Below are 15729 nucleotides of genomic sequence, written 5' to 3' on the forward strand. Positions count from 1 at the left end.
TCTCTCCCTTCCCTTCTCTTCCAGCTCACCCCCCCCCCCATCTACCCAGTTGGCTGGAACAGCAGCTTTTTCTAGTCCTGATCTCTTTCAGTTGCTGTTTGTGAAGGACAGTTACAACTGAAAGTCCCATTGATGTGGTAAGACGAATTATCAACTCAATGTAGAGCTGAGAGGAGAGTTGAATCAACGGGATGGCAGGGAATCTTAACACTTCAGGATGGGGAAATATTCAGTTGTGCAAATTCTGCTAATGCAGAAGATTGCTACTTGCCTGATAAGTAGGACAGCCTGATGCAACCATGTGTCACCAGTCCTGATAGTTCTGCATTGGCTAGCACTGTGCTACCAAGCCCAATTCAAGGTATCAGCAGTCCTAGCTTATAAAACTAGCCTAAATGGCTTTTGACCCAAGTACCTGAAAGAAGTGACTCCACCAGTTATCAGTCATCTTGGGTCCTGCAATTACCATAATTGGCAGGGGAGGTTGTCAGTGCCACCACCTCTGTCTGCTGCCCAGTTGGCTTTGATGGATGACAGGGCTTTCTTGGCTGTGATTCCCTCCTTGGTGAAGTATGCCTGTTTTCCTCATTGCTGGTTTTCAGGAAGAATTTAAAAAAAAACATTCCTGTTCGCCCAGACATTTGATGGCCCATGACAACCATGGAAGTCATAACTGGGGGGGGGGGGGTATGTGATCAGGTTTTAGCTGATTTGTCCTCTATTTGAAGGACAGTCTTATTTGAAGGTGCCCTCTCTTTGAAGGTCACAACTGAGTCCAAATCTGGTTTAAATATTCAAAAGCCCTATCTAAGTAGAGGCTGGGGTCCCTTGATGTTGCCCATGGTGAAAAGCTAGCATCCCGACAAGAGACTGAGCAGCCACACCTGGGCAGACTCACCTGGGCACAGCCTTCTCCATTAGAATGAGATGTGTTGTATTTCTATTTAATTTTTCATTATTATTAAATACATATAAATTAGAATATGCATTTTTTTGCAAATCTATTCCATTTTTGTTGATGCACTTCCTCTTTGGGCGCGACATGTAGGCCGCCAAATATGCATATTCTATCACAATTTATGTGTATATAAAGGGTACTGCTCAGCGCCTGAGGGTCCCAGTCCTGCCACTCAACACCTAACCTAGAGTGGGGACTGATGGGCTCTATAAATGACTTCTGCTGCTGCTGCTGCTGTTACTGGGCAAAGAGGGCTCCGTTTTGTTTTTCTTTTTTGTTTGACTTGCTGTTATTTTTTACCTATGTCATTTTAAACTGTGATATTAATGCTGTATTCTTAGTTTTAGATTTTGATTTATGTGGAAATTGTTTCCCATCTGGTTGTGTATTTTTTTTTTTTGATGTGGTTTATTTATTGTTTATGACTTTTGTAATTATGTAAATCTTGTTATGCTGTAAGTCGCTTGAGCATTGTTTTTTAACTGTGGAAAGGCGGCATACAAATAAAAAATGATGAAATGATGATGCATATATACATATGTGCGTACACACATATATATATATACACACACACACTTCCAAAGCTTACTGAATCCTTTTTCTTTTTATTCCCCCCACTTTAACTGAAGTCAGATTTTCCCTTTTGATTTTTGTTCTTTGTACCTTTGCAAACCGCTTACAGCCGATTGTAGGGGCTTGCCAAAAGTTCACATATACAGCTATACTTGTGGGAGATATATCTATATGCACACGTGCACGTGCACACTGGTCTCTTACGAATCGGGTTGCTTGCCAGTGATTCCTGTTTCAGACGGGGACTTAACGATGGAACCCTCCTTTGCTAAATACAGTAATTTCCTTAAAACGCGTGAGGCGTTTCACCAGCTTCCGTTGGCTTTCAAAAAGTACCGTATATTAACCGTGCCCTGCCTTGAGGCCTTACAAACTGCCGTTAAAAATAAATTTACCGTTTCTACGCGCGCGTGCACGTTTATATATATAAAAAAAGGTTACGCATATCCCTCCCTCTATATATACATTCTTTTCCACTCACAGAAAAACACCTTGCTAGAATACCGACTGGGGGTGTGTGAGGGTATATTTTATCGGTTGCCTCGAGGCGGCGGGAAGGAAGCGCCCGTGGATGAGGGCGAGAGAAGGGGAGCTTGGCGCTCGCTCGGCCCGGCTGTGTGAGGAGCCAGGCTGAGGCGGGCGAGGCGGGCACGAGGACCGGCCCGCTCCCCTTCGCCGGGCGCTGCTGCTGCTGCTGCTTCTTTGTAGGCCCTGACGGGAGAGGCGGGCCCGGCCTCCTCAGGGCGCGGCGCGGCGGTTCATACGCGCGTCGAGCGACGCCGGCGGGAGAGAGAATGAGGCGGGAGGGCCGCTGCGGCGCTCGAGCCGGGCTGAGGTAGGAGGGCCGGGACGGGAAGTCGTAGGGCCGCTTGCTGGCCTCCGGAGGCCTCAACCTCGGCGGAGGAAAGAAAGCGAGGCCTTCCCCTAACTCCCACCCCATCGGGTCAGTTCTAGTATGGGGTGGCAGACAAGAAAGGGGCTCTCGGGACTTCGAGCAGAGATTCAACAGGGGCAGCTCTCCCGAATATCGCACCCACCCAACTCCGTGCTCTGCGTTTGTGGGAAAGCGAGCAGGCGGAGATTCAACAGGGCAGCGTGGTTTTTCTCTCTCTCGCTCTCTGCACCCCCCCCCCATATTTCACCCTGACCATCGGATGGGAACGGGATGCTCATCATATGCCGCAACTTGTCCTATCTCGCCCGCCCCGATTTTGTTGCCCCTTTAAACATTTTAGGTCGTTTAACTTTTCAGGTGTCGGCTCTTCCTCAGCTTAAATCTCTCTGCGCCTTTGTCACCACATTTTTAGGTTCCTGGTCTTCAACCTTTTCGGATCCAGGACACCCCCCACCCCACCCCCTTTAACCCGAACATGCATTTGGCCACGGGGACCCATTTGGTAATCTTTTGCCATATGTTAGTTAGCATGGTGGAAGTGCTCCTGCTTGCGACCCACCTTGGGTCAGGCCGTGATCCACTCGTGGATCCCGACCCACCTGTTGAAGACTAGGGATTTAGGTGAATGTGTCACCAGAGCTTTGTGTAGTGTGCAGCCTGCCTCCCCCCCCCCCCCAACTGCACAGGATACTTTAACCTGTGATGGCTTATTATCAGAAAAGTATGTCTGCATTTGTTTATTTTTAATTTTATTTTAGTTTACTATACTTTATTACTATCCAGCAAAACAAATACAGCCTTGACTTGTGGATCAGCGAAGGGAGAGGCTTACTGCAGAGTGAATGGACACAACAGATGGACCAGATTTCAGCAAAGTGCAATTTGCTGGGGCAACTCAGCCAGTAACTTTTGATATGAGAAGTTTGCCATGCTAGGACTTAACCTTTAAAGCCCTCAGCAGGGCTTGGCATGCAAATACCTAAAGGAGTGCCTCTTTCCGGATTCCTTTCCTCAAACTTAAGGTGTTGTTAAGCGTCTCCTGATGTCGTCGTGGTGCATTTTTGAAAGAGTGGAAGGAGCAACTGGTGATAGTAGTTTGGGGACAGAGAGGGAGATACTGGAATGATTGCAAGCAGAAATGAGGGGTGCAAGTAGAATGGATGAGCCAGGCCCAGTGTTAGAAACAGATATAAAAACTATTTGCCGTATGGCCCCATAAACCTAGGTTACAGGTGCACTAACAATGTTTAGGCGCTTTTTAAAAAACAGGATTACAACGCTGAAAATGAATTGTGTATATTGTCGGCTCCAGCTAAAACCTGACTCACGCCATAGCAAGCATGGGGAGGGGGGTGGTACTGTTTTTGTTTGTTACTATATTATATTTTTTGTGTTTTTATGTTGTAATTGTCCTGTGATCCTCAGGTAAAGGACAGTATAGAAATTTAATAAATAGTAATAGGTATTGTTTGATTTGTGTACATGCAGGACAGAATTTGAGTGTGATGTGTTATTTGAGTCAGTGTTGTATTCTGTGAGGCTGTGTACATGCCATACATTTAAAGCACATGTCGTCTCCCCCAATAATCCTGGAAGGTGTAGTTTGTTAAGGATGCTGAGAATTCTAGTTCTGTGATGGGTAAACTGCAGTTCCTGGGGGAAGTCACATGCTTTAAATGTGCCTTACATGTATCATGTGTATTCAGGCTGAGTCAGGATGTGCTTTGGCAAGAAAGAGGCTGAAGAGAGATAGTTTAAGTTGTTTTGAAAACTATGCTACTATAGTTTCACTTTGGGGGATGTTATTTTTTAAAATTGCATTGTTCCATTTGTTTGTTATATATGCATATTGTGTTTTGTAAACTTCTTAGAGACTGCCTTAGTGTTAAAGGTAAAGGTAAAGATACCCCTGCCCGTACGGGCCAGTCGTGACCGACTCTGGGGTTGCGCGCCCATCTCGCTTAAGAGGCCGGGGGCCAGCACTGTCCGAGGACACTTCCGGGTCACGTGGCCAGTGTGACGAAGCTGCTCTGGCGAGCCAGCACCAGCAAAGCACATGGAAACGTCGTTTACCTTCCCGCTATAAAGCGGTACCTATTTATCTACTTGCACTTAGGGGTGCTTTCGAACTGCTAGGTGGGCAGGAGCTGGGACCGAACGACGGGAGCTCACCCCGCCGTGGGGATTCGAACCGCCGACCATGCGATCGGCAAGTCCTAGGCGCTGAGGTTGCATTTAAATACAGTGGTACCTCGGTTTACAAACTTAATCCGTTCCAGAAGTCCATTCTTAAACCAAAGCCATTCTTAAACCGAGGCACGCTTTTCCTAATGAGGCCTCCCGCCACTGGTGCCCTTCCACCATTTGGCTTCCCTTCTTAGACCGAGGAAAAGTTCGCTAACCGGAACACTACTTCCGGTTTTGCAGAGTTCGTATACCGAATAGTTCATAAACAGGGCTGTTCTTAAACCGAGGTACCACTGTATATGTAGTAAATAAGATCTTTCGTTGAGGCTCTTCTTCAGGTGCCTTCCCTAGTGGGAGGTACATCATAGAGTTACAAAGAAAATGACCTTTTCAGTGCTGGAGCCAGAAGTATGATTGGTGCCAAAATGAGACTTACTTCTGATTAAATATATTGTACATTATTACTACTCTTACTATGCTAAGGGTGGATTTCCCTTGCCTCTCCATTCTCTCCTCCTCCCTTTTGCTTTGTTTGGTCAATCTGGAAGATGACACACTGAAAACTCCTGCATGACAGCCCTTCATACAAGTAAAACAAGATTGTTTGTTGATCACAAATTATTGTTCCATGGATGGTATATGTCTGTAGGTGTATTTATTACCAAATAAATGTAGAATCTTTATGAATTAAGAGGACCAGCTTTATTTTAAGCCTTATTCCAAGGTTTAGTTTAAATACAGTATTTGCAGATTAAAACCTACCTTTATAGTTAGGAGTTTTTTAGTGTATAACTATTTATTTGAATTAGGGACGCGGGTGGCGCTGTGGGTAAAAGCCTCGGCGCCTAGGGCTTGCCGATCGAAAGGTCGGCGGTTCGAATCCCCGCGGCGGGGTGCGCTCCCGCTGCTCGGTCCCAGCGCCTGCCAACCTAGCAGTTCGAAAGCACCCCCGGGTGCAAGTAGATAAATAGGTACCGCTTACCAGCGGGAAGGTAAACGGCGTTCCGTGTGCTGCGCTGGCTCGCCAGATGCAGCTTTGTCACGCTGGCCACGTGACCCGGAAGTGTCTCTGGACAGCGCTGGCCCCCGGCCTCTTGAGTGAGATGGGCGCACAAACCCCAGAGTCTGTCAAGACTGGCCCGTTCGGGCAGGGGTACCTTTACCTTTACCTTTATTTATTTGAATAAATAGTTATTTGAAGGGACGTGGGTGGCGCTGTCTAAACCACAGAGCCTTGGGCTTGCCGATCGGCAGTTTGAATCCGTGCGACAGGGTGAGCTCTTGTTGTTCGGTCCCTGCTCCTGCCAACCTAGCAGTTTGAAAGCAGTTTGAAAGCAAGTAGATAAATAGGACCACTCCGGCAGGAAGGTAAATGGCGTTTCCATGTGCTGTTCTGGTTCGCCAAAAGCAGCTTAGTCATGCTGGCCACATGACTCAGAAGCTGTCTGCGGACAAAACGCCCGCTCCCTCGGCCAGTAAAGCGAGATGAGCATCGCAACCCCAGAGTCATCCGCGACTGGACTTAACAGTCAGGGGTCTCTTTACCTTTACATTTATGTATTTGAAATGCCAAACAATGCAGCAACAACAAATAGTCAACAATACCCAGTGTACTTCACTTTCCACTTTAAGCTCAAAATATGTGCACACATAAGTTTAACCCAAGATGTTCCACAACCTTTGTAATGTTTCCATTGACCTGCCTATCAGAAAATGTTTCTGAGTGCTAGCAAATATTAGGCACTTGGTATGAAAATAGTATAATTAGAAAAATAATTCATTTCCTCTCTTTCTTTCTTAAGATTTGGTGCTTAAAAATGCACTGATTTCTTATTAGCACAATTCAGTATTTGACCTAAAAGCGGCATCATGTCTAAAGAGATGAAAGAACTCCAGAAAGGGTGGCACTCAGTCATGGAAACTGTTCATAGCAACCCACATGTGAGTTATGAATTTTGTCATTCTATTATGATACTTTTTCTTGTCTTTGGGGGGTTGTCTCAATTACAATTGCACTGCAGATTTTGAGCCAGTTGGTATAGTGGCTAGAGTGTTGGATAAGTACACAGATTGGGAACCTCTGGCCTGTGGGCCAAACTTGACTCACCAAGTCACGCCATTTGGCCCATGAAACTATTTTGGGAAAGCCACGCCGACCCCGCCCAAGGATTCCAGTAGTACAGATATCATAATGGGGTTGGGTTGGGCAGCAGCACCGTGAGAACTAAGCATGCTTGGTATGCATGGGATGCTGATAATTTGTTGAAGAAAAGGAAACAAAAAACTATGTGGAGGCAAAATGGAATGGAATATTGTTGTGGAGGGCATCCTGGTATACATGGTACAGAAGACAACAGAAAGGGCTCTCCACCAGCTTTTAGTCAGATAAGATTATTTTTGCCTGTGTTCTGTAGCTCAGAAGCCTCCACTAGCCTTTGCTCTTAAGAAACATTGTGACTTCAATTCTCCTATATAAACAAGGTTTCACCTTCACAAAATTGGTCAAGAGCCTTGTTCTAAATGGATTTGCCACATAATACCTTCTTTTTAATGGGTTCCCCACCTCTTTGTGCTTGATGCAAGATGCAGGTTCTGGGGGTGACCAGTGTCATACTTAATAGGATAGCCCTGATGCATTATTAAAACCTGCTGCTGCTGTAGAGTGAGAACTACTCCTCTTTCCTGTTTTCACCTTCAGAAGAAACCTGCAAATTAAATCTCCAGTTCTAGTTTTAGCTTCTGTGTTTGCACAACCCTCACCAGCTTTTTACAAAAAACAAAACACAGAACAATAGCCACCTTTCTGCACTGAGACACATCAAAGGAGAATGTCTTCAGTTGCATACAGGATAGAACTTGTCAAGCTTTCAGCTGTTAAATAAGGCATGTAGGAAAAGCATTTTACACCAGCCTACCTTAATTTGTTGTCTTCCACATGTTTTGAACTACAATTCCCATCAGCCCCATCTAGCATTACTGAGTTAGCTGGGAATTTGGGGAGAGCACCAGATTGGGTAAGGCTGTTCTATACAGACTACCGTATTTTTCCATGTATAAGATGCCCCCATATATAAAACGCCCCCTATTTGGGGGGACTCTAAATTAAGAAAACACCCCTCAGCACTACCCATGTATAAGATGAGCCCCAATTTTAAACCTAATTTTTTGATTAAAAAAAACCCTAGTCTTATACACAGAAAAATATGGTAATATTCATAGCATGAGAAGATTTGTCTAATAATATTGCTAAGTAAGTGATTTCTTCTTGAAGTAACTTCACCATAGCTGTCAACATTTCCCTTTTCTTAAAGGGAAATTCCCTTATTCTGAATAGGATTCCTCGGAAGGAAAGGGAAAAGTTGACAGCTATGAACTTTACTTCCCAGAATTGTTTGTTTGTTAATTTGCTTAGGATATTTAAATCTTTATTCTTTTTCGCTTTATGTTGCAGGTTGTTGCTTTTATGAACTCTCGAGTTGGCCAGTACTTAGATGACCATCCTTTCGTTGCCCTGTCAATGTTGGTCTTCATTGCAGCGTCTGCAATTCCAGTTGCATTCTTTCTGGTTTTTGTTGTTGCCACAACTGTAATTGCCTGCATTGGAGTGATTGTCATGGAAGGTATTCTGTTTTGTTGTTGTTTTTATGCTGTACGCTGGTAGAATTCCACCCAGGGACTGGTTATGGCTCAGTGTTAGACCACATGCTTTGCATGCAGAAAGTGTGTTTCTGTCTTCAGGTAGGGCTGAAAATGTCCCCGTCTGAAACTCTGGGTGGCTACTGCAATGACGACGACGGCGATGATGATGATTTATATCCTGCCCATCTGGCTGGGTTTCCCCAGCCACTCTGGGCGGCTCCCAACCAAATATTAAAAACACAATACAGCGTTAAACATTAAAGACTTCCCTAAACATATAATTGCAGAGTTGGAAGGGACCCCAAGTCATCTAGTCCAACCCTGTGTAACACAGGAATCACACAGCTAAAGAATCCCTGGCAGATAGCTATCCAATCCCTTGTTTAAAAACCTCCCATGAAGGAGATTCCACCACCTTCTGGAGGATTCTGTTCCACTGTCAAACATACTTCAACATGCCTGCATATCACTGATGATTTGTGTTTTGGGAAATCCCTTCCCACATGAAATGTATATATCTTGGAAGTGCTGACTTGAACACTGTGCCATGTTTAAAATCTTCTTACTGAAGCACAGAATCTTCTGGAACCTTGGCTTATTCTTATCCTCAGAGGTAAGTGTTTCTACAGTGGTACCTCGGGTTAAGTACTTAATTTTTTTCGGAGGTCCGTTCTTAACCTGAAACTGTTCTTAACCTGAAGCACCCCTTTAGCTAATGGGGCCTCCTGCTGCTGCCGCTCCGCCGGAGCACGATTTCTGTTCTCATCCTGAAGCAAAGTTTTTAACCCGAGGTACTATTTCTGGGTTAGCAGAGTCTGTAACCTGAAGCGTCTGTAACCTGGAGCGTATGTAACCCGAGGTACCACTGTATATGACTTTCCTCCTCTGTAGTTTTTAAGATAGGGTCAGCCAGCTCACGGTCCACAGAACGCATGGAAACATAAGAACCATCTGGCTGGATCAGACCTTGTAGCCATCTGGTCCACCACTCTGTTCTCACCGTGACCAACTGGGCACCCATGGGAAGCCTGCAAGCTGAACCTGAATGCAGCAGCACGCTCCCCACCTGCAATTCACAGAATCTGGTATTCAGAGGCATACTGTCTCCAGCAGTGGGGGTAGAACATAGCCATTGTGGCTTGTAGCATTTTCTGTGTCAGGTTAGGTGAGCAAGGTACAAAAAACAAGTTCTTCTGTAGCTGGGTACACATGGAACTGGCAAACGTCCCTCCCATAAGGATATGTGAGGACAGCACCGTACCTGTGCTACATAAGAAGTGGAGTTACATGTACTGGCTTTTTAAATCCCCCCCCCCCCATTCAGAGATAATAAATTACCTCCTTCCCGAATGAAAGGTGCACCTGGTAGTCAAGACATAGGACCTCTGATACTGCTTTAGACCTGGCAAGAGGCCCCTCTCCAGCAGTCAAAAGAGAAGTCATCCCAGTTTACTAGATGAGCAGTTGGGCATTATGTTATGGGCTACTCTTGTAGAACATGTGGAACTGATACCTCCACATATAAACATAGATATAAATATATGTGATGGACATGTGTGGAGGTATCAGTGTTCTGGGATCAAACTTTCAATGAAATGGATAAAATTACTCAACAATCTTCTTAATAAAGACCCCAGAGCTTGCTCTACAAAATTTAGTTTCAGATGATAATGTGAACTTGAGCGATAACCCCCGATAGGATACTTAACCTGATAACTGCACATATGACTACTTCCACTTTTTAGAAGGATCTTAAAGGAGTTAATTTAACAGCTTGGTGCAAAAGGATTTGGCAGATAGCCCTAATAGAGAAACGTACATGTAAACTGAGAATCAGCTAAAGGAAATAAACATAGAAACTTGTTTGTGAAGGACTGGTGAAGCTTTACCACTTAGAAATATATTTTACAATAAAAGGAAAATCCCTCTGTATTTGTTTTCTCTTTTTCTGATTTTTGTTTTCTCTTTTTCTGAATTTAAATACTGTAACTCTGCATTATGGGAAAATTGTATGCACATAGAAGCCTACTGGAATTTTTGTTTATGATTTTGTTCAGTTAGTTGCGGTCTTGATTTTGTAATAGTCTTAAATTTTTGATTAGTCATGTTTGTTATTCAACTTTAAAAAGAGAGAGAGAGAGAACAAACTGCTTTTTGTTCTTTGCAGGTTTTGTAATCTCGTTGGGAGGACTCACCCTGCTGTGTGTGCTTGGCGGATTGGGCATGCTATCACTGGCGGTGTCTGGAGTGCTCAGTGTTTGTTACATGTCTCTTACTACTCTGCTCAGCTACTGGCCCACTCCAGAGTAAGTGTCCACAGACCCTATCATGAGGAATTGTGTTTCTGATATACTGTACTGTAATAGCAATTATAATTTTGTTAGGGCGGGAGGCATTTATTTTAGAAGTCATTCAGACAGACTTTCCTGTGGGCGGTTGCCTCACCTTGCCTCATGACTGGGCCGGCCCTATCCTGGGGGTACTTAAGTTAAACTCATTATGTGTGGAGGAAGTGTAAATGAGCTCTCCCATGGCCCCCATCTTACCCTTTTTGTGTGTCATTTGTACATTGCGCACCCTGCCCATATATAAGTAATGCTATTACCAGATCTGCTTGTGTGTGAATCTGTACCTGGCATGCATGTTTATGAAAGCAACCCTTGGGGGATCTTTCCTGGAGAAAACTGTGCTCCATAGATGCCATTGCAGTAGACACAATTACCTTAGGAATGCCACTGTTGCCTTGTTTATTTGGGGAAATTGGCAAGGAACAACAAATGCCAATCTATGTGAATATAATGTTCATTTTCATAAAAATGGTGGACAGCAATCAAAAAGGCTTTGCAGCTTGAAGCTCTGGTTCAGAAAGATAGAATAGCAAGCTGGTTCATTGTTATAAATTACACAGGCTACGCAAACTAACATTGCCTGGGCCATAAGTTGAAATAGTTTCTATTAATGATATGGAGATAGCTGGAAAAAACCCCTGTGTGGCATGTAAGTGAGCAGTAGGGAGCTAGACAGAAAGCAGTGGATACCTGAATGCACCAGGGGGAAAAACTCAAATACAAGGAGCGAGGTTTGAGCAAGCACAATTAATTATTGCTTATTAATGCTAATTAAAGGCATCTGATTGCATTCAATATGGTAGAGATACTGAGGAATGGTTAGCTTGCGCACATCATCATTCCTCACATCCACTGTTGTGAGGAATCTCCCTGTAGACCAGTTACTATAGTCATGCTATTTGGTGGGGACCTCTGGAGCTTCCCCTGCTATAAGTTACTTCAGCTACCACCTCTTCCTCTGATTCCTTGTAACAGCACCATGCTCAGAGCAGAGCCAAACTAAACACTTAATTCCCAGGCATGTACAGAGTTCCAGTTGAACAATGATGCTCAGAAAAAGTACCTGCTCTTAAGCAATCTCAGGCAACAGTGCTTTGACACACCTCTAAAAGACCTTGAGTGGTCACTACTGGTTTGAATAGACAGTACTGCACTCAATGAAGCAATGGTCTGACATAATCTTTCTCCATATAGTCATTCCCATCTTGCTCTAATCATACATACACACCAGCTGTCCCTGTTTTCCAGAAATGCCCCCGGTACAGACCCCTGATAAATCATTATCTGTATTTTCCCTCTTGGGGTGCCTTTTCAAAGACATTAGTCTGCAGGCTTCAGCCCCTCCATCCTAGGTCTCTAGAAGTGCAGTCTCTTAAGTGTGTGTAACTAATGCGCACGCACGTAACAGCATGAGCATGAACATAAAGCGCACTGCAGGCTGTTCCATGCTGCTAAAGCTCAGCTGGAAACTTGGATGGAATTGAAAAGAGGTTTAGACATATTCATGGAGGATAGGGCTATCAGGATGCACTGTAGCATTCAGAGGCAGTATGTCCCTCAGTGCCTTCTGCTGGGGAACAAGAGCAGGAGAGAGTGATGGGTCTCCTACCTTGCTTCAGTTAAGTCCACAGAACAGTATTTAGCCTTCTGTTCTTCCACATAACTGAGTATGTAGTCAAAAGTGAGTCAGAATGATTGTAAGGAGATAGTAACTTCTGTAAGGGCCTAGACAGAGGTTCTGAAGGCTTGGTAAGAGAGCCTTTAGACAAGGTTGCATGCTGTATCTTTTTAAAAATGGGATTGCAGTCTTGCACTCAGTACACACCTAACAAAGAAGCACTATGTAAGGGGTTACATTATAGTGCCACCATCAGCCTGCTTTTGTTACTGCTAAGCTGTTTAGGATCACATTTGCTCTTGCTGCAGAGAGAACAGAGTAGTAATAATAGTAATAGTAAAAATAAATAAATTATACTCCGCCCACCCCAGCCACTCTGGGTGGCTCCCAACAGAATATTAAAAACACGATGAAACATCAAACACTAAAAACTTCTCTAAACAGGGCTGCCTTCAGATGTCTTCTAGAAGTCAGATAGTTGTTTATTTCCTTGACATCTGATGGAAGGGTGTTCCACAGGGCAGGCGCCACTACCGAGAAGGCCCTCTGCCTGGTTCCCTCATTTCTCTCAGTGAGTGAACCGCCAGAAGGCCCTCAGAGCTGGACCTCAGTGTCTGGGCTGAACAGTGGGGGTGGAGATGCTACTTCAGGTATACTGGGCCGAGGCCGTACACTGCTTTAATTGCACAGTAAAAAACTACATATGTATGTCACCAGTTGCAATACTCAGTGCAGCTGCCATGTCAAGATCTGAACCTTTGGTTTGACCAGCGTTAAGCACCAGAACTCATGAACTGAATTACATGTCAGATGTACCCCAGTGCTCCTTATTAATCTGTTTCTACTTGGTGCTTTGCCTTTAGCCTACTAAGGACATACATTCTGCTGTCATGGTCATTGCTGCAGAGCCATCTCTCTTGACAAGGATGCTGCTCCTTATGAAGCCTAAGGCAATCATGCCACACAAATAGGGAATCATATCTAAAGTTGAAACTACTTTTCAAAATGATACTGCTAAAACGGCATTGTCATCCCTCTTGCGAAGCCAAAATAGGTGACATTGTGCTCTATTGAAAAGCGTTTTGAAGATCAGTGGGAGAGACAATAATTGAGAATAAGGAGAGACAATAATGAGAATTGTTCTGGAAATTCTGAATAATAGGCATGATAACCTGTGGTACTTGGATTTGTGTGAGCCATGAAATCAGAAATCTGAAGTGTTGTTTTTTCCCCCTCTTCTCCCTCCTTCAGCAGTCTGTCAAAGAAAGAAATAGCTAACGGAAGCAGGTTTCTGCCCAGCAACCCTCCTGCCTTAGACCAAGATGATGCTAATAAGAAGACTGAATAAATTTGACTGGTGCTTCCAAACACTTCCAAGAGCAGCACTTTTTTAAAAAATGCAGATTTTTGAAGGAATTGTTACATTTTCATGACTACTTGCCTGTCAGAATGCTCAAGTCTTGGTTTCTGGGATAGTAGTGATAAGAACAGTGAATACATTGGGTTGGTGCTTGGAATAGCATCCTTCAGTAGCACTTAAAAAATACAGAGTTTTGAAAGAACTGTTACATTCTTGAAATGTTTACCTGTTAGAATGGTTTATTGTTTCTGGAACCTGGAGACTAGTTTTCCTTCCGGTTGTCATTATAATGACTGAACCATCATTAAATGTGTTGTCAAGTGCTGGACAACTCAGCCACTATAGAACAGGGTCCCATTCTCTTCTTCCATGTTTATCTCCCATGTAGGTCAGTGGATATTTTGTGTGAGAGGGAGTACTGCTGGTCTTACAGCTTGTTCAACTTGGAGCATGAAATTCTTCTAACTAACAGGAAGTAAAATTCAACAGTGCTGGTAATAGTACTTTTTTGAATGTGGAACAAGACATTCAAGCCTTAAAAAAAAATCTTACAACACTCATTGTGATAATTGAGCTAGTACCTTGTCAAAGATACAGGTGGAAAACAAGTAGTTAAAGGGCGTATCTCTCTATGAGTGTGGTTTTTGTTTTTTAATAGCTTGAGCACTTTTGTTGTGTTTTAAATTATTCAGAAGTGATATGCTTCTAGTTTGGTCTTTCTCATGTTTTCCAGAGGTTTGGGGCTTAGCAGAATACCAGACAGTTACGCATTGTGCCTTATGTTATGTGAGTGTTTCAAAATTAATGTATTTCAGACCAGGTGTTTTCATGCTCAAACATTTTTTTTTAATAATAGCAACACTTTTACTGTCTTGCCTAACTGGTAATGCCATTGTAAGACATACTTTGCCACTAAACAGCTACTTGTTTATCCAACTTGTCTCTGTTTGCCTTTGTATTTTTGGATCCATTTGCACCACCAGTGAATGTGAGTGTGTACATATATGAGAAAGAGACCCTTAATAACCAGCTAAAACACATATTTAATCTGCGTGTTTGGTCCAAACCCAAACCTCTTCTACCAAGGACCCAATGGCACTCGCCACTGCCACAGCTTATTTGCAATTATGGTCGTGACAAAAACCACCCAGTCCATAGGGCAACAGAAGTAGCGGCATCATGTTTCTAGACAGTGGGAGTTGCACAGACTCTGGATGTCTTTTGAGACACAGGTGGGGACAATGAGAGTTTGAAACCTTCCAGTAGGCAGCCAGACATGGCTTGAACTAATAATGAACCTTTATCAAAAGAGAATCCATTGCCTTGGTGCTGCTACTTATTTAGCTACTGATCATGTTTCAGATGGGAAGGGCAGTGCAGAAGAGAGCATCCATGCATTTGTTTATACTGAATATATGGATGGGGTCATATTTATTTAATTGTAGAGTGGGTAGGGACCCTGAGGGTCAAATGGTCCAACCCTTTGCAATGCAGGGATCACAGCTAAAGGACCCCTGACATTTTTGAGAAGGCGACCCTGAGGTGTCAGGTGACTTGTGTGCCAGTGCAGTTCTCCCTTAGGGCAGAAGTGTCCAGTGACATTCAGAGCAGTTGGGTGGGTCAGCCCTCCACTAAATAATGAGATCTGTGGATACCAGCTCACAAAGCTCTGCCACTGTACAACTGGGATAGCTCAGGTTTGTAGAGCGTGAGATTCTTAATCTCCGGGTCGTGGGTTCAAGCACCCCATCTTGGGCAAAAGATTCTTTCATTGCAGAGGATTGGACTAGATGACCCTCATGGTCCCTTCCAAGTCTTGTGATTCTATCCCTTTCATAGACTTTACACACTGTTGCTTCTAAAATCCTTCTGAAATGGAGTCTTTGATGGATGGCTCCCTGGAGTTTCAAACTCTGGAGCATACTAAATTGATACATAATATTTTAGGCCCCTCTATTTCCTTTGCATTGATCTAAACACATTTGCTGAAGGATAGTGAAAGAGTTTGCCACTAATTGGCTGCTCTGGCTGCCTTCCCTGGTTGAAAAGGTGAGCTAGAGTCCTCCGTTAAAAAGCAGCAGCAGCGTTACATAAAGCACAGGATGCTTGCTCCTAGCTGCCTCGTTAGGAACCCCAGGAGGAATGCTGATC

General features: G+C 43.9%; 2 protein-coding genes across 8 annotated transcripts in view; one reads left to right on the plus strand and one right to left on the minus strand.

Moving 5' to 3' along the window:
- Positions 1-1891, minus strand: part of DNAH3 (dynein axonemal heavy chain 3) — an 89384-nt gene extending 87493 nt beyond the window's left edge. For 2 of the 5 annotated variants that reach the window (XM_082200005.1, XM_082200000.1), the window contains exon 1: positions 1711-1891. The gene's annotated coding sequence lies outside the window, so the exon portion shown is untranslated. Of the gene's footprint in view, positions 1-1621 lie in introns of all 5 variants that reach the window. The other 3 variants (XM_082200004.1, XM_082199999.1, XM_082200001.1) reach the window with 2 other exon arrangements.
- LDAF1 (lipid droplet assembly factor 1) lies at positions 20-14514 on the plus strand. Of its 3 annotated transcripts, none has more exons than XM_082200168.1 (5): positions 20-137; positions 6416-6554; positions 8065-8233; positions 10420-10558; positions 13470-14514. In XM_082200168.1, the coding sequence occupies exons 2-5, from the start codon at positions 6483-6485 to the stop codon at positions 13564-13566; spliced, it is 477 nt and encodes a 158-aa protein (XP_082056294.1). In that variant the 5' UTR covers positions 20-137; positions 6416-6482; the 3' UTR covers positions 13567-14514. The 3 variants fall into 3 exon arrangements, with proteins under 3 accessions (XP_082056294.1, XP_082056293.1, XP_082056292.1); XM_082200167.1 differs by lacking the exon at positions 20-137 and adding an exon at positions 2051-2474; XM_082200166.1 differs by lacking the exon at positions 20-137 and adding an exon at positions 2051-2366.
- Positions 14515-15729: the final 1215 nt, after the last annotated feature.

Source organism: Podarcis vaucheri (genome assembly GCF_965113315.1).
Source record: "Podarcis vaucheri genome assembly, chromosome: 14".
NCBI lineage: Eukaryota > Metazoa > Chordata > Lepidosauria > Squamata > Lacertidae > Podarcis > Podarcis vaucheri.